This window comes from Chanodichthys erythropterus, chromosome 11 (assembly GCF_024489055.1).
Source record: "Chanodichthys erythropterus isolate Z2021 chromosome 11, ASM2448905v1, whole genome shotgun sequence".
In the NCBI taxonomy this organism is placed as follows: domain Eukaryota; kingdom Metazoa; phylum Chordata; class Actinopteri; order Cypriniformes; family Xenocyprididae; genus Chanodichthys; species Chanodichthys erythropterus.
In genome coordinates, this window is record NC_090231.1 from 9686755 (window position 1) to 9712000 (window position 25246).

The 25246-nt window shown below is 37.6% G+C and overlaps 1 protein-coding gene across 5 annotated transcripts in view; it reads left to right on the forward strand.

Moving 5' to 3' along the window:
• Positions 1–25246, forward strand: part of svep1 (sushi, von Willebrand factor type A, EGF and pentraxin domain containing 1) — a 107848-nt gene that overhangs the window by 19946 nt on the left and 62656 nt on the right. For all 5 annotated transcript variants that reach the window (XM_067401497.1, XM_067401499.1, XM_067401501.1 and 2 more), the window contains exons 2-3: positions 6294–6549; positions 8350–8526. In XM_067401497.1, the coding sequence (XP_067257598.1) occupies positions 6294–6549; positions 8350–8526 (433 nt within the window). The remainder of the gene's footprint in view (positions 1–6293; positions 6550–8349; positions 8527–25246) is intronic.

The window sequence follows — 25246 nt, forward strand, 5'->3', positions numbered from 1 at the left end:
CTGTAGGCCTGGTTTGCTTACATAACATTTCCTCTGCATTTTTATTATTACAGTTGAGTGGAGCTCTATCTGTATTATAATAGGATGTTAAGATGCTAGTCTGCGCTAACTAGTTAAAGTATTCTCTCTGTAAACATTGTTATGTTATGATGAAAAAGTCTGTGTACACATCTGGCCTAAATTTTTATCTAATGTTAGAGGTTTTCAGCTTCGCTTGGAATTCTGATACAGTTCCCACAGGTGCACCTACATAAAGTATAACAAGTACAACAAACAGTGACTCTGCTATCACGTCTTATAAATAACACAAACTAAGGTGACACTTACCATAGAGAAACATCCTACTGCAGTCATAATTGGAATCAGTTTCTGGTTGATCGACTACTTCAGATGTTTCATCGTCGGAATCGGTGATACGGTAAAATCGATGCTATCTTTTCTGTCCATACCAGGTCCATACATTGTATACAATGTCTTGCGAATTGATAGCTGTCATTCAGTTTTGGCAATGGGCGTGCGGTGCACGCAGTAGACCAATAACAAAGGATTGGGCCATCTGACCAATCAGAGCAGAGTAGGCTCACGGAAAGGAGGGGTTTAGAGCTTCTATGAATCGTTTACAAAACATTAAGAACTGAGGTGAAATGGATAGGTTAAATGTATATTATTAGAAAAAGAAAGTGTTTTTTGAGCTTGCATGCATGTAAGCCTATTGTAGGAGACTCCCAAAACAATATTAGGAACCTTAAAAAAGGCATAATAGGGGCATCTTAAAGACATCCAAGACAAAGCAGTATGAAACATAATTGCATAAAAACACCCATATTTTCAGACATACATACAAACACACAGCTGAGGCTTAATCTTTGACATACAGCATAAGGTCTGGTCCACACTGCAGCTTATTCTGCTCGAGAACTGATTGTCTAGACAGGAAAAGCTGTCTGACTGACATGTAAAGTGACCAACCACAGTCTGTTTTATTGTCTCATGCTATTTAAGGGGAAAAATAGTCTCATATTAGACCAGCATGAAAAAAGACAGTAATTGCTGCAAAAAATTGTAGACAACACAAAAAATAGCTGAAAATGTGCACACTTCCTGATTTTCCTGTTCAAAGTATGGTACCTTGTAAACACAACTTTGTTTCCAGGTGGTCTGATTAAAAAAAACCTGTGTTCTTACTCCCAGAAGTTGAAAGTCAGCCTTCACATCAAAGCATAGAAAATACTTTCCAGCAACATGCATCAGACGGTCAGTAACAGACTAAACCGTCTGAGCCTGAAACTAATTTTATAGGTGACCCTCAGTTCTTAAAAATTGTCTTAGGCTGCCAATTGGCCTAAACTCGCATAAACTAAGGGTCATGAAACCCCAGAACACATTTTTTGAGATGTTAACAGATATGTACAGGTTGCATGTCACTGAAAACACTAATAGCACTCATAAAGTTTATCAACAAGTGGGAATTGGTTATTTTTGCATTTTTCCAGTTTGAAAAGCAAAGTTGAATCACAAAATCTGACCTAGATTCGGGCCTAGGAGTGTGTAGATAGGCTTGCGCGTTCTTCTGGGTTCTGAGCACTTCTCTGCATTTATTCATGAGAAAGAGCTCGTTCAGTCCAATCCTTGCACCATATTATGCATAAGATTATAATTGCGGTATTATGCATGAGGAAGTATCACTTTCATTGCTTCTGTCTCATTGCCTATTGTGGTCATTCAGAGACATGGGTCGTAGGTGCTTGTTTCCTCAGTGCTACACTACAAAACGGCGTTTCCCTGCGACATGACCAGAGCTGAAGTTTTGGTGCTGCCGGTTTGTTTTTCAGCAAAAATGGAAAATATGTTGCATATGATCAACATATTGAAAATATGATCGCATTACAGCGGAGAATTCTAATGTCAAAAAAGTGCTGCTCATTCACCTGCCTGCTCTGCGTTCGGACACATGAACCGTGTGTATGTTTCCCTCAGCACAGCAAGCACATGAGTGTTGTTTGTATTTTGCCCGCAATGTGGTCAGAACTGGAATTTGAATACAAATACATGAAAAATAAGATTGTTACAATATACATGTGGAGCGTGCATTTGATCGGTTTCAGCGCGGAGCTCCGCGATGACTTTAACAACACTCGCCACGTGGATTATAGATCATATACAGACTGAAGTATGTGTGTTTAAAGTTATTATAGTTGTATTTCACACACTCTCCTGCACCAAACATGGGGGGACACTTTAATAAAAATTGAGAGAGACAATTTGGCACTATAGTGAAACAAACAGCTGTTTATATACTCATAATACTGTGATTTATACAGTATATACTCATTACTTATACTCATAATGCTGTTATTGTGCCTAAATAACTTGTAAACTTTGTTTTGTCATAAACTGCCTTTGAACTGAGATAATCAGATTAGCCACTAATGTAAGCAATTAACCACTTCTGCTTTGATAGGGGACAAGATGTGAGTGTGTTTTTGTATAAAAATCAAGTGGGTTTATAATGTAGGAGTGACTAAAGTAGTGTGTAATTCTGTGGGTACAAACACAGTATATGTGGCTTCTAATAAGTTTGTCAAATTACACATCTTGGTGCGTCAGTAGCTGTTTTCTTTGTCCTATTTCTGTGATCTCCGACAGTTGTGTCTACCCTCCTCTAATGATGTGCAGACATGTTTGTGTACCATGACCACCTCTGACTCATATCTAAAACCCCTTACGCCTTCAGTGTCTTTGCGCTGCCGCCCCATAAACGGCCACAATCACACCCTGTTTTAACCCATGGAGCTACTCCCTTGGGGCCTGACCACAGTTGACATCACTGTGGTGACAATCAGCAGCATCTGTATATTTGTGTCTGGGTCTGTGTGTGTTAGAGAGAGAGAAAGACTGAAAAGCACTGATGCAGGAGATTCCAGATTTGAGACGTGTGCTGTATCCCTATGTGCGTGTAATTGGATGCAAGTCAGGCTCCAGGCTTTGTAATAATTGTTGCTGTCTGAAATGCTTGAACCACAGCCAATTAGACAATAAAGAGCAAAGCTGCTCGATTTTCAAGCAGTCCTTGAATTGGCCTTGTCTATTGACTTTCACAAGCCCCTCTTCTCTCTCTATCTGAAGCAAAATGACAGTAAAATTGTGCTCCACTTAGAGCACCCTTAGAGAAAATGAACAGATTTTCTTTCTGTTCCTCAACCAAGCCTCCTAATTACATGTTTAGACATAAAAAAAAAAAGTTCTGTAAACAAATGTGCATGCTTGTGATGTTAAAATGTAGTTGTGTTTTTTCTGCTATTTTGTTTTTTTTGTGATGCCAGCTGTGTATTCCAGGAAGAATTTCTAGATTTTTGGATGTATAGGAGGGAGTGGTTAAGGAAAAAAAAAAAACAGTCATCATCTATTATTCCCATTTAAAGTTGCCATGAAATAGAAGTTGTAATAGTCTTTTCTTCTTTATTGTGACATATATCCGAGAGAAATGGCTTCTCGAACAAGAAAAAATGTAGGGCGGGACTTGATTTTGTCCATTGAGAACTGATTGGATGGTTGCTACTGCTATGATGTCAGGTTGTCCCGCCCTCATGCTGGTAAACACATCATCAGAGAAGAGAAAATATGTCACTGAAAGAGGGTGGTGAAGTTATTTTGATTAAAGATTATGAGGGCTGATGGCACATGAATTTAACAAAGAATAAAGGCCTTCTGAAGCGAAGCGATGTGTTTGTGTAAAAAAAATGATGTAAAATATCTAGCTTTTGCCAGACCACCTTCCGTATTCAAATTATGAAAAAAACGGAACTGGCGTCGCCGTCCCGTCAGTTAAGCTTTTTCAGTACGTTGAATAGGGAAGGCTTAGGATGTAGCATAAGCTTTTTGAACTGCGAGAGTTTTACACTTTCTTTGGCGGTCTGGCGGAAGCTAGATATTTTACTTCATAACTTGTTAAATTTGGATATTTTTCTTACACAAACGAATCACTTCACTTCAGAAGGACTTTATTAACTCCTGGAGCCATTTGAAAGTGAACTAATCCTTTAAAGACACCCTGTGGTGAAAATCAAGTTTTTAATGTTGTTTATATGTCTATGTAGTGTTTTTAATATGCTTTAAAGGTGCCCTAGAATCAAAAATTGAATTTACCTCGGCATAGTTGAATAACAAGAGTTCAGTACATGGAAAAGACATACAGTGAGTTTCAAACTCCATTGCTTCCTCCTTCTTATATAAATCTCATTTGTTTAAAAGACCTCCGGAAAACAGGCGAATCTCAACATGAATGACGAACATCCTGTAAAGATCCATTTGAGGGTTATATTAGCTGTGTGAACTTTGTTTATGCTCTGTATAACTGCACTTATAGTCGAGAGCTTGGGAGGGCAGGGAGCGAGAGATTTAAAGGGGCCGCGCAGCCTGAATCAGTGCATAGTTAATGATGCCCCAAAATAGGCAGTTAAAAAAATTAATTAAAAAACATCTATGGGGTATTTTGAGCTGAAACTTCACAGACACATTCAGGGGACACCTTAGACTTATATTACATCTTTTGAAAAGACATTCTCCACTGACGTTCTGAGTCGTTCAAAGCGTTTGTAAGGATACTGATTGTCTGACTCTGTCTGAGATAAAGAACAGGAACGGTGTGTGTAACATTAACAACACATTATTAGCTGTTTGATAACATAGTCAAGCTAAAGGCTAATCATATTAATTCATATTAATTAATGATAGAACCGTCACAAGGGCTGTGCCAGTGTGCGAGCGCATAGGGGCTCGCGCCAAAGTAAAGTGACAGCTGACTTGAAGTAACTCCAATAAAGTTCATGTTTTTGTCCTTCGAAATATTTTAATACTATAAAACATAGCTAAAACAATATTGCTCTGAGCGTGTGACCGTGATTCATGTGCATATGTCAGTCAGTGTGGAATCGCATGCTAAGTTCTGAGAGAGCTATGCAGTCCATTATACATTCTGATTTTGGCCGGCTCTGGAATGGATCAAACCATAGATATTAGCCTACCTGATAACTTCAAGTAAATACGCTGGAAATCCGTGCTCATTCAAGGATGTGCATTTATTTCATGTAGGCTACGGAGAAGGCACGGGCGCATGCAGGATTTCATCTGAATGTTTTTTAAATCTGAAAACTCCAAAAAGCAACGAAATTGTCAAACATCCATTTAGCGGATGTTCACAGAGGAAAACGGCTGCTTGTTCTCTCGATGCTGTCTGTTTTACTGAGAAATTGCTTCAGGTGATTCAGTGAGAGAGCAGTCCAAACGAATGCAAGTGGATTCAAACCGTTTTGCAAAGGCGTTTTACCAATTCATAATTTAAAACACAATTTAAGCACCAGAAAATATGTGAGCAGTTCAGTTGCACAGCTGTTAAACTGAATAAGCAAGCTTTTTTCCTAAATATCCACAACACAAACAACAAATTGCTCGTCACTAGAGCAACAATAGACTCTCCGAGCTGGCGTGAGCAAGTGGAGGCGGGGCTAATTTGCATATTCATTATTCCGTGTATACTAAATGAGGCAAGGGTACAGAAGAAGATTAGGGCCAAGCAATAATAATAAAAAAAAAAAACATCTCGAGATTAAATGAGATGGTAATTTAACGAATTTGTTCTCGTAATTTAACAACTTTTTTTCTCATAATTTAATGACTTTATTCTCAACATTTATCTAGACTTTTTTCTCGAAATTTAACAACATTTTTCTCATAATTTAACGAATTTGTTCTCGTAATTTAACAACTTTTTTCTCGTAATTTAATGACTTTATTCTCAACATTTTATCTAGACTTTTTTCTCGAAATTTAATGAGTTTTTTTCTCGTAATTTAACGAGTTTATTCTCAACATTTTATCTAGACTTTTTTCTCGAAATTTGTAATCTCGAGATGGTTTTATTTTTTTTATTATTGCTTGGCCCTATAATCCTCTTCCGTACAAGGGTGTAGTAAAGTTACATTCAAGCTATTTTAAGGCATTAAGACATTTTTTTTTCACTTGAATTTTTTTAATATGTCATTTTGGTGATAAAAGATGAGTTTTAAGGGATAAAATAATTGACTACAGGGGGACTTTAAATTAATCTGTTGATCCAGTTCACACATAGCAGTCTGCTCTGCACGATTCGTTCATGTATCGGAATGACCCGGTTCTCCGACACAAAGAGAAATATCCACCTGTTCTTCACACAGTCGAATCATATTCAGTATTTTTAATCATTTGTAACTCAATCATGACATTATTAAATGTTGTGTGTGTCTTTGAACTCACAGCAAATCCTGAGGCAGTCGCGGGAGAACGCGACAAAGGTGATCTTCCTTATCACTGACGGTTACTCAAACGGCGGAGACCCGCGGCCGGTGGCGGCAGCGCTGAGGGAGAGGGGTGTGGAGATTTTTACGCTGGGCATCTGGCAGGGAAACATCCGCGAGCTCCACGACATGGCCTCGCACCCCAAGGATCAGCACTGCTACTTAGTGCACAACTTCGCTGAATTTGAAGCGCTGGCTCGACGCGCTCTTCATGAAGGTGAGAACTCAGAATAGGAGCTAAAAATGTTGACATAACCTTGGGAAAACTATTTCTTCGCTCTTATTTGCATATAAAGTCCCCAGGTAACAAGTTTGATGTCGCTGTTCTACATTTTACCTCAGGTATTTATACTAAACCAGCGTCAAGGTTTCTGCGGGACTGTATAAAATGTATAAATATTTTAGGCATAGGCATGTTATTTTCTTTTTCTACACAACTCACAGTCACATTTTAGCACCCCTGCCTTTCGCACTGTATTACTTTAGCACAACCATCAAAAGTGGGGAGCTAAAACTAAAACACTTGCCAAAATGTAGCCTAAACCAAAGGGTAAGCGTGAGAACTTAATGCGATAGTTCACCCAGAAATGAAAATTTGATGTTTATCTGCTTACCCCCAGGGCATCCAAGATGAAGGTGACTTTGTTTCTTCAGTAGAACACAAATGATGATTTTTAACTCCAACCGTTGCCGTCTGTCAGTCATATAATGCATGTCAATGGGAACTCCATCTATAAGAGTAAAAAAAAAACATGCACAGACAAATCCAAATTAAACCCCGCTGCTCGTGACGACATATTGATGTCCTAAGACACGAAACGATCGGTTTGTGCGAGAAACCAAACAGTATTTATATAATTTTTTACCTCTAATACACCACTAGCATCCGGTGTGAAAACACGCTCTGATGCCGGAAGTGATTTCTCGCGTGTATTCGTCAATGAGTGCGAGAGATCACTTCTGGCGGCAGAGTGCATTCAGACCTCACCAACCGGATGCCCAAGGCATTTGGACATAATGGTGTATTAGAGGTAAAAAATGATATAAATACTGTTTGGTTTCTCGCAAAAACCGATTGTTTCGTGTCATTAAATTTTCATTTTTGGGTAAACTATCCCTTTAAGGCTATAAAGTACTCTATGGTACTATTTTATATAAAATCTATATAAAACTAATCTTTATAAGAGTTTTCACTAAATACTATAGTTATCATGCATGGCAAATTAATATATGAGTCATACTCATATTCAAAACTTTATTTGGATGTCAGTGGTGACTTATACCAATCTGTTAGTAATAATAGTAGCTGTGATATTAAAACAGAAATTATGGTTACCATGGTGAATGTTTGTAAAGTCAAAGTGAAGGCCAATCCATCTCATTTTTCTTGAGCTTGACAAATATGAGCCCTTGTTAATCCCAGTGTAAAAGAAAACTGGTACGAAAATAATTCAGCGTTATTATTTCCTTTGGCTGTCTGGCTATTGCAGATTCTTCTTATCACAGAGCTCTGAGCTCAGTCAGCCACATGAACTCAAAAGACCCCTTTCTTCACAATGATATCACCCACCTACGCTGAACCCAGAGAGATATAAAACAAAGAACTCTTCTGAATCACTCATTAGCTTTGGGCAAGGGCAAGCCTGACTAAACCTGTGCCATTGTTTGTTCTCACCTCCCTTAGAGATATCATGTCTGTCGTATCCTTTGTTCAAGATTGTGCAGACTCCTCCAGCTGCATAGCCTGTCTGTGTATGCCAACATCTGGAGCAGTGCATTTGTTTGTATTTAGGGAGACAAAGTGCTCCAGCCAAAGTGAAGGTTTTTATAGTTAGTAATGCAGAAGACGCCAATACTGAAACACATGTTCACTTTTCCAGAGCAGCTTGGACTTCAGTTAGAATGGTAGGATTAGATGCATTGTAAAGCCAAAATTATTTTTTGAGCTAATAAATTATTTTCTTTTGCATCAGAGAATAGTGCAAAGTCTGATATTCAATGCTATTTTCTCTTCCAGATCTACCAACTGGAAGTTATATTCAGGAAGATCCGTCCCAGTGTTCATCATTGTGTGAAGAAAGAAAGAACTGTTGTGACATAATGGCCAGCTGTAAATGCGGTACACACACAGGACAGTACGATTGTGTGTGTGAGAGGGGATACTACGGAAAAGGACTTCAACATGAGTGCGCAGGTAAGGGGGCGTGACCTGTATGCAAAGTTTGGTTTTCCATTCCAGATTTAAAGCTTTGAAGGAATGGAATGAGTTCCTATAGACAAGTCCAGTTTATTACTCAATAAATTTGCTTAGGGAAGTGTAAGGCTGAAATGTGAATCGAATGCCAGTTCCTCTCCTGAAATTAAGTAAAAGAAACATGTCCACCAAATAACCATAGTGACAGAGAAAACAGCATACAAATAGATGGGACAATGAAGCGTAATGCCAAAGTGGTGCTTTAGCTCCCATTTAGCTTTCATAAGAAAACCATATACATGATTTAACACATTCACAATCAACTCTTTGTGCACTGCAGTATACCACGTAATATGCTATGTCAACACTTTTTTGCAGTTTACATAACTTCATCTTAATCTGGCAACCCTACTTTTTGCCCCCCTCATAAAACTGCTTGAAGAAAAAGCAATGCTTCATTGGAATTAAGATCTATTTTTGTTTATGTTTATGAAATGTGGTCCTATTAAAGCTATCTTTCATGCTGTGGTAAAAACGAGCTCATATTGAGACAGTTCTAAAATAATAAACTGACTAATTAAACTGAGGAATGAGGTGGCAGGAAAGTGTTAGATGTACAAACACAGGGTGAACTAGAGATTTTATATGATGGAGGGCTAACCTTTCAACAGATGTTTTTATTGCTTGCTTGCTTTCCCACTTTGTCGCTTTGCAGCTGTATTTCTTTCTCTTTCTCAGCAGAGACACTCAATCCCCATGAGATGTCATGTGTAAATGCCTTGAAGTCTATTATAAATCTTATTTTTTAAGTCTTTGTATTAATCAGACAAAGCTATTATAGCTTAATCAGCCCATCTCACCACAAACTAGTTTTACAATGCTGTAAATAATAATAATAATAAAAAAAGATTGTCTGCCTGACTGCATGGAATAATGCTGTCAAATCTTTAAACTGTGGCGCTGTTAGAGGGCCGGATTCATGAAACATTCTTAAGAATAAAATTCTCTGTAACTGCTATTATATTATCTTATTATTTTCTTACATAAGAAAAAACTTAGGAATACTTTGTATTTCCAAAGATTCTTAACAAATGTTCTTTTTTTTTTTCTTTTATCTTTTTGAAAAGGACAGAGCACAAAAGAATGCAACGGACCACTCCATCTTGAGACCGATTTTTAAAAACAACCGTTTAAAATACATGCGACATTAAAAATGCAACTCTGAGTGCTGAACTCCCATCAAGTCAGCCAGTTAATAATGAAGATAATCTGCCTGCTTATTATGATTATCACTGTAATTTGTAGGCAGTCAATACCAAAGCGAAAGTATTTGAGAACTTCTTAAAAAAAAATTCAATAATTGATTTTAGAAACATTCTTACAAAACTCTTATTATTTTATTACATTTCTTAACTTCTTTCTTAAGATTTTTGTGAATCCGGCCTCTGGAGATACTATGGCTGAATCCCAAATGGCACCCTAAACCCACATTTTTGTGACGTAATGCTGCTTTGACTGCCGGGTGAAGTTCTCAGCGTAGCTCACAAACTTGCGGTTTCAGCAGAAGTGCGCATTGAGGGTGCATAGTGGCTGCAAATACCCTTCTGAAACCTAAATTAATGAATGGGACACCCTACAGTCCCTTGGAGTAATTGGAGCTTCTAACGGCAGCTGCAGTGATGCAATAGTTGTGTCCCAAATGACGCACAATACACCATGCACACTTATACACTATGTACTTAAACACTATGTACTCAACCGTGTAGTGTATGACCTTTATATGGTTATTTTGTCATTTAGCATCGGAGTCTGATAGCTTCTCCCCCTCCGCTATGTAATTAAAGCTGTGGCAGAAGTGTCCAGCATTCCTTATTTTTTTCAGTTAATTAAGTGCATCATCCAGGTATTTAAAGTGCACTTTTTGTTTTTGGAATTTTCGGTGTGTACACACTACTCACACTGTTTATACTGCAAAACGTCATAGAATAGTGTGTAAGTAAGTGCATTGGGACTAACCCAATGACTTGACCAGTTGGCTCCTTTATTTAGAAGGCAGGACTTATTCCACCATATTGAGCATTGCACTTTCTCCCATTAATATGAGTGCACCTACTTATACCGCATCTAAAGTCTTTGCTACTGACCAAAGCAGACCTGAAGATCGGCTATATTTGGCATAGGTAGCAAGATGTACAGTCATAACTGACAAGGCCAGTGATTGATTTGGAGTAAATTATAGTTTAAAAGGGCAAGTTTGCAGAAGAGACTTTCTCTGTTTTATCTTTCTCTGTTGTCTGTTTTATTGTGCTTCTCCTTTGTCCTATTTATTTTGGATGTGATAACAATGAACATAAACTTAGTTGTGAATTGCAATCACATATTGTTAGGGCAATAGCATTTCTCACAATTAACTTCTGTCTGGCTGATAATAAACAGCATAATGCTTTAATTAATGACAGAATACAAACTCACAGCAGGCCAGAAGGGGTTGGCTCTCTCTATGGAAGCCACCGGAAAAACAAAATGAAGGCCAGGGTTTTTTTTGTGTCTGATCTGGGTGCTGTTTTAATAATGAATGCAATATATCATACCATAAAAAGCAAAAGGACCATAAGCTGACCCTGGTAAGGTCATGTTTTTGAGTCACGGTATTTTTCCGGACGTGTTGTTTTGCTTCTGTGGAGAGAAAGTTATTGCCTGGATCAAATTTGTTCCCACAGGTCAAGTTTTTAATCTTTAGTTGATCTGTAGGGATTTAAAAAAAGAAAGATGCTATGAGTATCATTAGAATTTCCTGGAAAGCCTGCATAGTCTTAATGTATAATCAGTGGTTAATAACAAGACTAAAGGCCATTTTGGCCTCAACTAACCTCTTGCCACTATTTCTTGAAAGTAAAACAGGATGAACAGATACAGAGAAAAGATGAATGGCACCACTTGTGAAGATGTGTGTTGGGTTTTTTTTGGCTCTAGCATTCCAATGGTGCTATAATGACCTGACATTTTATCCAGTGTCACATTATGGGTTAACCTAGCCAGTGTAATACATCACCAGACACCATAATGCATCTCAGCTGGTGTGACAGGGACCGGTTGTCAGATGTCAAAGGTCAAGGCTAGTTGAGGAAGAGACACTGTTTTATTTCCTTAAATCGGGGCTCGTAAATATTTACCTTCAGCAGAACGGCCCAGATTCCACATGCAAGCCCCTATACAAACATAAATCTATCCAAGGAAAAAAAAACTTACAGAAAAGAAGAAAGTAGAAGGAATCTGGGAAATGTTGGCTAGGTACTGTGTAAGGAAATGTTGCAATCGTGTTTTTTGTGTTTGACCTCCTCCTGCTCCCTCTGTCTATTTCCCCCTCCTTTTCAACCCCTGCAGCCCTGTGACCAATAACACCCCCATATGGTCTCTAGAGTCAATAAAAATGTACTCTCGCTAGATTTAGTTTCTGTAAAGCAGAATGTGTTGTTTTGTCTGTTCATATTTATGCATATAATCGCGCATGCATTTGCACACATGGGACAGCTACGGTCTTGCTCGCAATAACATGCATTTGGTTTTAAATCGAGAAACGCATCAGTAGTTATGATATATTAGATGGGAAGACTGGAGGGCCGCAGTGAAGACATTCATCAGACATGGTGACAGGCAGACTTCCAGTAAACAACTCTACAGTCTAATACCTCTCCAAAACTGAAATCGAATATGTCTCCAAGTCTTGATTCTAGAATTTTCCAAGCACGTATCACGATCCTTTCAGCTCACCAATCTTACACATCTCTAGCTGTAGACATCTTTGTATTTAGCCATGGGTTGTACATGGGTGGGGGGAGGGGACGGTTACAAATAAATTATATTTTCAGTATCAAATGTCACATGATAATGAATTCTGCATTTTGGCAGATAACAGGCTAACAGATGTTTGTTTTAAAACAGAGGGTTTTTAATTTTTCACTCCTTTATTGGCTTAATGGAGTTATACGGAAAATATAGAAAAGCTAAAATGCGATTAAAATGGTGACTGACCAAATTGACTGGCTCGGTCTGACCCCCCGAGCTCAGATGTTAAGCTACGCCCATGAGGCTGTATCACTTCATAAAGCTTCATAGAGTTATCAGTCTTATTTCAATCAGTTGCTTTGGCAACTGGAATAATAAACACTATTGTTCAAAAATTTGTTGTCAGTTTTTGAACATCTCTTATGCTCACCAAGACTGCATTTATTTGAGCAAAAAATACAGTAAAAACAGTAATACTGTGTGATATTATTAGTTCAAAATAACGTTTATATTTTAATATATTAAAATGTAAATGTAATTTATTCCTGTGGTGATCGCTGAATTTTCTGCATAATTATGCCAGTCTTCATTGTCACATGATCCTTCAGGTGTTTTTCTCGTGATTTTTCTCTTGATTCAAAAATTGAATTTACCTTGGCATAGTTAAATAACACGAGTTCAGTACATGGAAAAGACATACACTGAGTTTCAAACTCCATTGCTTCCTCCTTCTTATATAAATCTAATATGTTTAAAAGACCTCCGGAAAACAGGCGAATCTCAACATAAGTGTACGCCCCCTATATTTGCATATGCCAGCCCATGTTCCCAACATTATGAAAGGCATTAGACAAGGGCAGAACATCTGGATCTGTGCACAGCTGAATCATCAGACTAGGTAAGCAAGCAAGAACAATAGCGAAAAATGGCAGATGGAGCAACAATAACTGACATGATCCATGATTACATGATATTTTTAGTGATATTTGTAAATTGTCTTTCTAAATGTTTCGTTAGCATGTTGCTAATGTACTGTTAAATGTGGTTAGTTACCATCGTTTATTACTGTATTCACGGAGACAAGAGCCGTCGCTGTTTTCATTTTTAAACACTTGCAGTCTGTTTAATTCATAAACACAACTTCATTCTTTATAAATCTCTCCAACAGTGTGTAATTTTAGCTTTAGCCACGGAGCACTATCAAACTCATTCATAAACAAATGTAAACATTCAAATAAACACTGTACTTACGCGATTAGACATGCTGCATGACAAACACTTTGTAAAGATCCATTTGAGGGTTATATTAGCTGTGTGAACTTTGTTTATGCACTGCTCAAGGCAAGCGCGAGCTCTGTGGGCGTGGAGCATGAGAATTAAAGGGCCAGTAGCCCTGAATCGGCTCATTTATAATGATGCCCCAAAATAGGCAGTTAAAAAAATGAATTTAAAAAAATCTATGGGGTATTTTGAGCTGAAACTTCACAGACACATTCAGGGGACACCTTAGACTTATATTACATCTTTTAAAAAAAAGTTCTAGGGCACCTTTAAATGAATAAAAAAAATTGTTTAATATAATTTATATATATTTATATATATAATTTAATATTCTTTTATTTTTAAATATAAACCTTTTGTAAAATTGTAAATGTCTTCTTTACTGTCACTTTTGATCAATTTAATGCATCCTTGCTAAATAAAATAATTTCTTAAAAAAAAAAAAAGATGCTCAGGATACATTGGCTGCATTAACACTTCATGGTCTAATGCACAGATCCAATATTGTGACACATATTTTGTCTTATTTCTTTTGTCCCAGACTATTTCTGCCCGAACTGATGTATAACCATGCTTTCATTGGATTATGCAAGTAAAAGGATTCACTATACATAGATATTATTCAGCTGAGTAGCACAGTTTCACTTTCTTTGTAAATGTTGTGTGGCCACTGAGCTAGTCTGCATTGTGCTCTGATACTGTTTGCCTGTTCTTCTTCTTCTTCTTCTACTTTTAATCTTACACTTTGTATCTCCTCCTTCTTTCCTCTTTCTTCATTTGTATCTCTGATCTCTTCCATACCACACACCAGACACAGGGTGAACATCCCATCTCACAAATCCAAGTGCTCTCCCAGGCCTCATAATTTTCTTATTCCTCATTTTTCATGCCTCATCACTCTCTCACTATCCAAACCTCCATGCCACATGGCCATGTCTCTCCTTTTGTTTTAGATTTTCTCCTCTCACCCCTCTGTCACTTTATCATTATTTTTCTTATCACAATAAAACTCCTGGTTTTTTTTTTTTTTTTTTTTTTTAACCTTTATTTAACCAGGAAAGGTCCCATTGAGTTACAATAACTCTTCTCCCAGGGAGTCCTAGCCAAGACAAGCGGCCAAAAGTTTCAATACATAAAAGACAGAACATAAATTACATTATACACCACACAAAAACGTCAGCAAATACAAACATACAATTGTATAAATTACCTAATTAAAAACAATTGCACTGTTCAGTCAGAGATGACTTTAAAAGGTTTTTAAAACTATTAATAGATCGGAGTGACACTAGATTTAAGGTATTTTGGAGTTCATTCCAGGCATTTGGTGCATAAAATGAGAAAGCTTTTTGCCCTATGGCTGTTTTTGTTGATGGAATACTTAATAGTAATTTCTTTGACGACCTTGTCTTGTAAACATTATTTTGGTAAATTAGTAAATTTGAAATATAAACAGGTAATTTACCCATTAGTGCTTTAGCAATAAAAATCAATAAATGTATTTTCCTTCTGAGGGAGAGGGAGGGCCATTGTACAGTTTCATACAGAGTGCAGTGGTGAGTCCTAGCCACTGCACCTGTAATGAAACGTAAAGCCGAGTGGTACAATACATCTAATTTTTTTAATAAAAGTGAAGTAGAGTGCATATAAATTAGGTCACCATAATCCAAAACTGATAGAAATGTGCTCTGCACCAACCTTTTCCTTGCTGAAAAAGGAAAGCACTTCTTTAATCTAAAATAAAAACCTAACTTGGGTCTGAGTTTTTTTAAAAGGCTCTCAATATGGACCCCAAAAGACAATTTATCATCCAACCAAATTCCTAGGTATTTGTAGGAAGTCACTCTCTCTATTGGAGTACCACTTTGTGTTAAAATAGTGAAATCTTCAAGAGAATGAGAATGTGAACGTGTAAAAACCATTAATTTTGTTTTTTTAGCATTTAATACCAACTTTAATCCTACCAGAAATTTTTGTACCTGACTAAAGGCAGACTGTAAGTTATAATTTGCTTCCTTCAATGACATAGCAGAAGTGTACAAAATAGTATCATCTGCATACAGATGAGCATTAGCTTGTTTCAGATGCAAACCTAAATTATTTATATAAATGGAAAATAAAATAGGGCCCAAAACTGATCCTTGAGGAACACCCATTTTTACTTCTAGCAGGGATGAAGTACAATTATCTAATGCCACACACTGAGTTCTACCACTCAAGTAATTAGAAAACCACTTTAGCACATTGCTACTAAAACCTATGTTTTGCAATCTTTGCAGAAGAAGATGATGGTCAACAGTGTCGAATGCCTTAGATAAATCAATAAATAAAGCAGCACAAGACTTTTTGTCATCTAGAGCATTAACAATATCATTCATAACAGAGGTCATAGCCGTAATTGTACTGTGTCCTTGCCGGAAACCAGACTGAATGGGACTTAAAATACAGTTGTCAGCTAAAAAATGTTTTAGTTGCTCATTTATTAGAGACTCAAACAATTTAGCCAAGACAGATAGTCTGGAGATTGGTCGATAATTGTCTAAGGCTGACGGGTCTCCACCTTTTAATAATGGGAGGACAAATGCAGATTTCCATGACTTGGGGATAGAACCACTGTATAAACTAAGATTAAAAATGGAGGTAATAGGATCAGCAATCAAGTTTGCAGCAGTTTTAAGAAAATAAGGCTCAATCTGGTCTGGGCCAGCAGACTTTTTACAGTCCAAGCCTAACAGTGCCTCTCGTACTTCAGAGACAAATATAGGAGTCAAGTTAAAATGATTTAAACTTACACTAGACGAGTCTGTGATAGAGGTTACACTCTCTGCAGAGTTGGTTTGAAGTGCCAACTGAGTAACTATTCCTGCATTAATAAAATGCTTGTTAAAAGCGTCCACTATATTTTGTTTACCCCTTACTTCACCATGACTTGCTATTATAACTTCAGGGATCGTGGGGGGTGGCACGTCACCCGAAGAAGATCTAATTGCTTTCCAAAATGTTTTGGGGTCATTAAGGTTTTCATTTATTAAATTCAAATAGTATTCACTTTTTGTACTTTTTATTAATCTTGTGCATTTATTTCTTAATACCCTATAATTTAACCAACATGTATCATTATTATTTCTTTTTGCTTTGATCCATGCTTCATTCCGTTCTCTAATAGCTGTTGCAATAGAGTCATTAAACCAAGGATTATCTCTACCCCTCACTCTATATCTTCTAATAGGGGCATGCTTTTCAACTATAGATAAAAAGGTCTTTTAAAATAATTCCAGGCCAGCTCAACATCATCCATATCACAAACTAAGTTTAAATCACTCTGATGGATTTCATGAAGGAAAGCTTGTTCATTAAAACATTTATAATTTCGTTTAAAAATAAACCGTGGCTTGTTTTTAGTCAATTTGCAATTTCTAACACAGACAACCATACAATGATCACTGACATCATTACAAAAAACACCAGTAGCCAAGTACTTATGTGGAGCATTAGTCAAAATGACGTCGATTAATGTAGATTTGTCCATACGTTTTGGATTTAGGCGTGTAGGTGACTGTACTAATTGCGTCAAATGTAATGCATCACATATGTCTCTTAGCGGTGATGAAGTCGATAGCCAGTCCCAGTTCAAGTCTCCTAGGACAATATACTCGTTAGGCAATTTATGCAAAAAGTCAGACAGCAGGGCAGTTGCTCCAGCTGCAGCCGAAGGTGGGCGGTAGCATCCTACCACAGTCAGAGAAGCGCCATTGGGGAGATTTAATTTAATGGCACATAGTTCGAAGAATTTTGGCTTTGTTATAGATTCAATGGAGCAACATTCCAATGACGCCTTAGCATATATGGCTACTCCCCCTCCTTTACCCACACGATCCGTCCTGAAGAGATTATATCCTTCGATGTGAATCATATTACTTGTAATTGATGGTTTGAGCCACGTCTCTGACAAGACGATTATATCACTTTCTGTCAGTTTAGCCGACAGACGAATAGAGTCGATTTTATTAAACAGACTGCGCACGTTTACATGAATAAAACGCAGACCACAGCAAAATTTCAAATCGTTAGGGCTCAAAAGGTCAATCATTTCTGGTCCTGGATTGGGATGAATGTTACCTGATAGGAACAGTAGTAAAATAATCCAAAAACCTGATCTTGTCGGGCGTGCATTGCTGATTCCATAATCACGCTTACAGGAGATGGACTGAAACTGCCATATTTCTGTCCAACTGAAAAGTTTGCACTTGTGCAAAGCCTTGATAGAAGAGTCATAAAAGTCCGATGAAACCATGTGGATTGATGTAAAGCCACCGGTATCAAAAAACAGCATAGTTGCAGAATTTGGGAGAATAATCCGAGACGATGCAAATGATCCGGGAGCATCCACAGTCGGAGAGCTCAACACATAAGCGAGCAGCAGGTAAATCGGTAGCCTCATATCGTCAATGGTGCTGGTTTCCTACCTGCTTCGATATCTTAGAGCCAGCAATGAAGTCAGAAGAGATGTAATGCATGTTTGGCTTCAGGGACCTTTTATTTCTGCTGCAGTGCAGAGCCAACCTGGGCTTCAGCAAACAATCTGGAAAAAGATTTTAGTGTGGTTTTATCATTCCAAGTACTCTGTGTTCTATGAAGTGTGAAACTAATGACTTTGTCCTAAACCCCAACCACCTTTTTACTCTTGAGTGTTTGTTCCTCAGGTTTATAGTGTATGTTATATCAGTTATACTTATCAGCCTTTTCATTTCTTTCATAGTTTGATTTTGCCTAACTGTTTTTCATAAAGTCATCCTGCTTAATCCTAGCTGGACTGAACTGTATCATCAGCATAGTTTAATAAGAAAAGGGCCCGATTTAGCAGACCTGGACTGTTGAAATCATGGCATCATCTGGTTATCTGATGTATACTGTTAAATGCAAATTGCAACTAGGCTAGATTTTTATGTTTTCTGAAGAAAATGCAATGACTTTTGCCATTTATGCTAAAATGCCATGATGTTAGGGTGTTGTGGTTGTAAGGGTGGCTTAGGTGTTTGGTAGGTCAAAAGATCCAAGCCACATAATTCATACTCAGAACAAGTATGCCTTGTGCTTATGCATGCTTTACACTTACAGTAACAAGCACAAGGGCTGGGTTAAAAATACAGATTTCTCGATTTTAATCGATTCTCATTTTGACCTATATTGATTCTTAAATTCCAAGAATCGATCTTTCAGTCTACTGTTTTCAGCTGATGGATGTACAAAACTTTGTAGTGCTCCTGCCATCCAATTAGCTTTGTGCTTTGTTATCTATTATATGAAGTCTCAGTTTTCAAATTCTGTCAATTATGTTACAAAATTCTAACAATAAATACAGTTTTTGCACTCTTTAATGTGGCGTGACAGAACGATGTAGCGCCTCAGTTGCAGCGCAAAGGGCCAGCTTGAAGTGAACGTGAATGGATCATCTTTTTTCCGCTTTACTAGTTACAGCACAAAATAAACATGAATGAACATGAAGATATGCTGAAAGATACAGTCCAGCTTACCGAATTCATGTCACATCACATGCAATCACTCAATCATTGTTTCAACCGCCGAAAGACGCCAATAAAACAGCTTATAAACAATGTCATGTAATGTTTAAAAGCCATTCAAAACTCATTAGTGAGCTAGAAAAATTAACTCGAGAGTTTATAAAAAAACTTCCTTATGTTTTATTAAATGTATTATGTATTATTAATTTGTTTTATGTATTATTCATTTAAATGTAAGTAGTTAATTTTAACCTTTAATATTAAAGTGATGTATTTCAGGCTGATAACATAGGGGTGTGCGTGTATTATCATCTAAGACAATATCACAGTAGTTGTATTAAGACACTATATTGCCAATATTGTCTGTTTTTGCTTTCTATTTACTAGGGGTGTAACGATAAGCTCAGGTCACGATACGGTACATATCTCGATACGGAGTACACGATACGATACGTATCACGATATTTTGAACAAGATGAAACTGAAATTCAAACAAGATTTATTAAAAAAACAAACAAATTTCAATAATTTTCCTTGTTGTACATACAAGATCACATTTCAATAAAATAAATAAATATAAAATTTTAATAAAAACCATTTGTATTCAAATTAACAGTTGAATAGGGCTGTCTTTAACATGAACTTAGAATTATGAATAGGGGCCATTCACATATCGCGTCTAAAAACGCGTGGAAGGCGCAGCCGCACCGCTTCTTCTTTCCAAAGCGCTTGCGCTCCCGTAGCGTCAGTCGTTGCTATGCAACCATGAACTGAGCTCTCCAAGAGGATCAGGATGTTTCTGCAAAGGATAAATGATTCGTAGCCCTTGCATTAGTTTTACTACGAGATATATTGGAGATAAGATATAAAAACCACCATGTACAGCTATGATCAGCTGTTCGGCTGAGCTTTTGATGTTTTGTTACGGAAAGGCCATAGCTGATCGGTTGATTCTTGTCACACGACCTGCGGTGCGCTTGCGGCATTCTGAAAAGTTGAGAATTGCATGTGCGTCGCGACCACGTTGATCCCATTATGAGCGCGCCTGCCGCACGGCTACATTTGAAAATAATAACTGACTTGCACGCGGAAAAGACGCAATATGTGAACGGCCCCACAGAACTTCTTAAAGCAAAGCATCACAAGCGTCTTTTGCTTTTCTGTGAGCACAGCTGTTGCTGTGCACTGCGGTGAAAGAAAGCCACGACTTTTCTCACGCGACCATGCAAGAGACTGACATGAGAAACGTTTAAATCTGCTTGCAAGATTCAGTGTGTGCCCGAAACACTTACTGAGCTAGAGAGCTGATTGAGACACACCATTTATATGCGGTGACAACCGGCTTCTCTCACTGCCACCTTGCAGAGTAGGTCACGTCGGCAGCTCACCCAATAAGATTAAATTGCCGTCATATCGTAAAAGTATCGCCATCACTCTACGATGCATATCGTAACATGTTTGCATCGCGAAATATCGTACTACAATAAACCGTTACACCCCTACTATTTACAGCAATAGTTGAAATATATTTTTTTCCTTGAGGAAATTTGCTATGTACTGTACTTGAAAGGCCTGAATTAAAATCAAAATTAAATTGAATCACAAGTTTGTGAATCGAATCGAATCGAATCATGAAATTTGTGTCAATGCCCGTGTGCCTGTCATTCATACAATGTTGTTATTTGGTAATATTTTTTTTTTATATTTTCTAGGATTTTGTCAAATGCGATAATTAGATGTTATTTTGCTAAGTGTTTTTGTACTGGTACCTTGACTGATTTAGGCTTATTGTGAACTGCTGACTCTCAAAGCATTTTATATTCTTCATATTCTGTGCAGTGGGTAGTTCACAGCAGTGACAAAAATTAACTTTAAGGGGAGAAATTTGCCACCTTAACTTGATTTCCAGGGGAATTTTTACTATTACAATGGCAATTTTTTCAAACTTTAGATGTACAATAATACGACACTATAGTATAGGCTGTTACAAATTAAATGAAATCCGTATCAACTAAATCAGAAGTGGAACAGATGTTGCATCAAGAGCAGCATTTAGATGTATTTACACTTCAATTACAATTGCATGAATATTGCTTTGAGATTAATGTTTTAAAAATAATATTTTGAATATTGAACTATATTATTTTTATTTTTGTTAAAAAAAGAAATGATACTTCAAATATCAAACTAAATTACGGCAGTTGGTGGTGAAAAGCCCTAATGAGTTAGTCGTTGCGGCTTTGTTTGGAACTATTTTCGTTGACAAATAGAGCAAAAACAGACAATATTGGCAATAAAACAACAATTACGATATTGTCTTAGATGATACAGTACATGTCGCACACCCCTACGTTATCAGCCTGAAATACAACAACTGTGTTCATTAAAATGACATTACTTTAAATGCTTTACATAAATACAAAATGCATGATTGGTCTTCTCATGTACTGCTGAAAAAATAGTTTGAACCCAGTTACTTTGGATTTCCTTTTTCAGATAAAGGCGGATGGTTGCTCAACTCCTGGTGTGCTCTGCTCCAGGATCTCTTGGCCAAAAAGTGCAGATGCCTCTGAATCTCAAGGGACAAAAAGGTTCAGAGCCAATTGGGTTCACCTCAGTTTTTTAAACTAGATCAGATTAAAGTGCTTTGTTCCAGAAAGACAGACATGTGAAGGTTTCTAAACAAGGCATCTTGGTTATTGAGACATTGCATTGTTATGCTGACCTCATGTCCGTTTTTCACTTTCAGTGGCAATGAGTAATGGTTAGATATTTGAAGTGACTGAGGTCAGTGGCTCCTTAATGCCTCAGTGACAAATTAAGAATTCCTCAGCCTGCCACTGAGTGGTAAACTGTCTTGATTAATGCCTTTGGAAAAAGGAGGCAAGTTTATAGGTTGTAGAAACTGTGTGATCTTGTAAAGTAACTGTTACTTTGGGTCATAAATAGACACTTGTGCATACGAGAGGCATGTGCATAACCATAAATTTGCTTGTTAGGAACTGTGCATGTGTGTGTGTTGACTGTAAACTGGCTGCAATTAGGGCCAACAGCAGGTGGGGGTGACAAATGGGATCTTGTGAAAAGAGTCAGTAGCTGAACCTAACGAACCTTACAAGTGTTCTTCCCCCTCTTTCTATTTTTCTTCCTCCTTATTTCCCCCTTTACCCTTGCCAATTACAGAGTAGCTCACTTTGTCAGTGTATCCAGTTATAAAAACAGATTTACAGTATGTCCAAACAGTCCTATTTAATTCCGCTCTGATTCCAATCTTGAGAATGACCTGCAAGTCTCACACCGGACCGGTATGCTGTAATGGTTATTCTGCCCTCTATTTCGCCTTCACTGCCATTAAAAATCCCATTGGAAATGTTTTATGATACCTGCTCTGGCTTTAAAGGCTTACTATAAAAGAACAACCCTATTTTTCTCTCTCTAAGTCTTATTTATTTCTTTATTTTTCTGTCAGTTTCACCTCTTCACCTCTCCCAATGTCATTTCATTATTTCCTGCCTTTTTCCATTGGAGTGGCCTTTTAATTGATCAATTGTGCCTTCTTCTAGGTATGTGAGTGTGTGTTTGTGCATGTGTGTGTAAGGAAAAAAGAAAGTACAAAAGAGATGAGTAGTGAGTGTGAGCGTTACATTCTTTGCCCCTTCATCTCTGTCCATCAAAGCATGTGCTTTTAGGAGGCCCCTCTCTCAAGACCATGCTATAACTCACTGCAGATAGAGATCTTTGCAACTGAACCTCGTACCCTTTGCCACAGGTTGACCAGAGAGACGTTTTTTGGGAAGATGTTTACCAAAATGGGATATAGAATGATATAAGAGTGAGTAAATGATGACAGAAGTTTACTAATTCATTAAAAGTTGTCAAGAGAGACAACACATGACATCAACAATAATTACTCTTTTCCAGAATCCAGATCTGAGCAGAGATGGAAACAGGAAATCTTTTGTCACAATGACACAAAGCATAACAATTGCATTTGAGGTTGACCTCATGTTCAATACCCAAACAAAAGGGAAAGAATGAGATCCATATAAATATGCAGAGTGACATTTTTGTGGCTGAAAACAGGAGAATGTGGTGAACCAATGGTAGCATGAGTGGTGATGTCATTTAGAACAGTTATTTACAATAGTTTATAAGGTGCATCTGTTGCATCCTGTGGTTTGCAGATGTGGATTTTTGTTTATTACCATAACCTTGCATCATACACAAATGCTCAATCAGGTAAAGAGAGGTCACTGTGTGCAATATTTTTCAAAGCTGCTTATGAGCAGTGCAAGCAGTTGTATATTCTATTGGTTTTACATCTGCATTGCATCTACAACCTGTTTTGTGACATGTAGTCCTGCTTTTAGAATACCAACCCTCTACAATGCGAGTAAATCACTCACATGTGTAACCAAATTTCATGAGAGGTGACTAAAAAATGTTTATTAGCCAATGGCTAGTAAATTGTACGATTGCAGTCACCTGTAATTGATTAAGAGGCAAAAAATACGTTTAGCGCAGATATCATTTTAGTGCCTGCTGAGCTTTACGGACCATCGCTTGGCTGAGAGCGCCCTCTGTCGCTTTCTCTCACACACGCGCACTCACCCTGAGAGAAGGAGAGAGCACATGCAGGGCTCGTTGAAATAACTGTCACTGTCATGAAAGTTTATCATTTGCATGCATTTTTAAGCCTTGCCAATTTAAACATTCAAGCGCAAGAATCCGCGAAAGATAACTCTTCCTGGGCTAACTCTTTCTTTCCGCGTCTGACAGCATCTTAAGCCTGAATTGAGCTCTCTTTCTTGTTTTCTTGAATGGAAATTTCACACAAAATTATGTCAAAGTGCCCTTCTTGGCAAGTACCCTTGAAAACATAGTCAGTCTTAAGTGAACATAAACGATGATGCAATGATGATAATGTGTAATAGTATCAGTATATTGGATCAGTGCATTAGCTCGTAAAGTGACAGAAGCCTAATATTCCTGCTGCGTGTGTTTTTAATTTTAATCAAACAACAGACTCACTGCAAAAAAAAAAAACACTCAGTGCCCTATTTTAACGATCTAAATTCAAAGTGTAAAGCGCACGGCGCAGGTGCACTCAGGGCGTGTCCAAATCCACTTTTGCTATTTTAACGACGGAAAAACGGTCCGTGCCGCGGGGCGCATTTTTGAAATGGGTTGTCCCTATTCTCTTAATGAATAATGGGCGTAACATTCAATAAACCAATCAGAGTGTCATCTCCCATTCCCTTTAAAAGCGAGATATGCTCGCGCCATGGCGGATTGCTATTTACATGCCGGAATTTGTTGACGGAAAAGCTGAACGCTTTTATATTTATGAAGCCTACACAATAATATTCTTTTACACTGTAAACCTTTTGTTTTTAATATTTGGCATGTTTGTGTGATGCGCATCCCTGTGTGTTATAAGCAAAGTCAATGCACACTGTGGACGCGCCCAGAGGCACAGTTTCTACCAATGCGCTCTAACAAAAAAATATTGACATTGACTTTAGACTTAGACCAGGTTTGAGTTGGTCTATGGCGCAGTCTATTTTCAGCTCCTTAAAATAGCAATGCGCCGGCAATGCGCCTGAACACACCTCTTTTTTAGACCAGCGCGACCATGGGCGCACTAACTGCCGCAAATGCATTTACTAATATAAGGACGTGGCGCTGAACGGGAAAACGCGAATGGCGCCTTGCGTCGCATTGCGCCGGGTGTATTATAGGACCCTCAATGTTCTTGACTGAATAACTTTTGTAACTATATTTAATTTATAAAGTGAAGACTAGTGTTATTTTTATTATTTTGTTCAATTTCAGTACCTAATCTACCTAATTTGTATCTAACTACTGTTAGATCTACCTGATATATATATATATATATATATATATATATGTAAAATTTTTTCATTTGCATTGTTTTGCATTTCATGAAAAAAAATTGGCGAGTAAAATAAAAAATGTACTAGCCAGTGGCAACTTGAGCTTCAGTATGTCCATACAGAGTTGAGTACAGTGCGTTTATATTTTAAAGTCTCTTTTACAAGAAGCCCAACATAGCGTGATGAAGTTGTTTATTCTCTGTGCCACTAAGAGCAGACAGGATTGAAATTGTT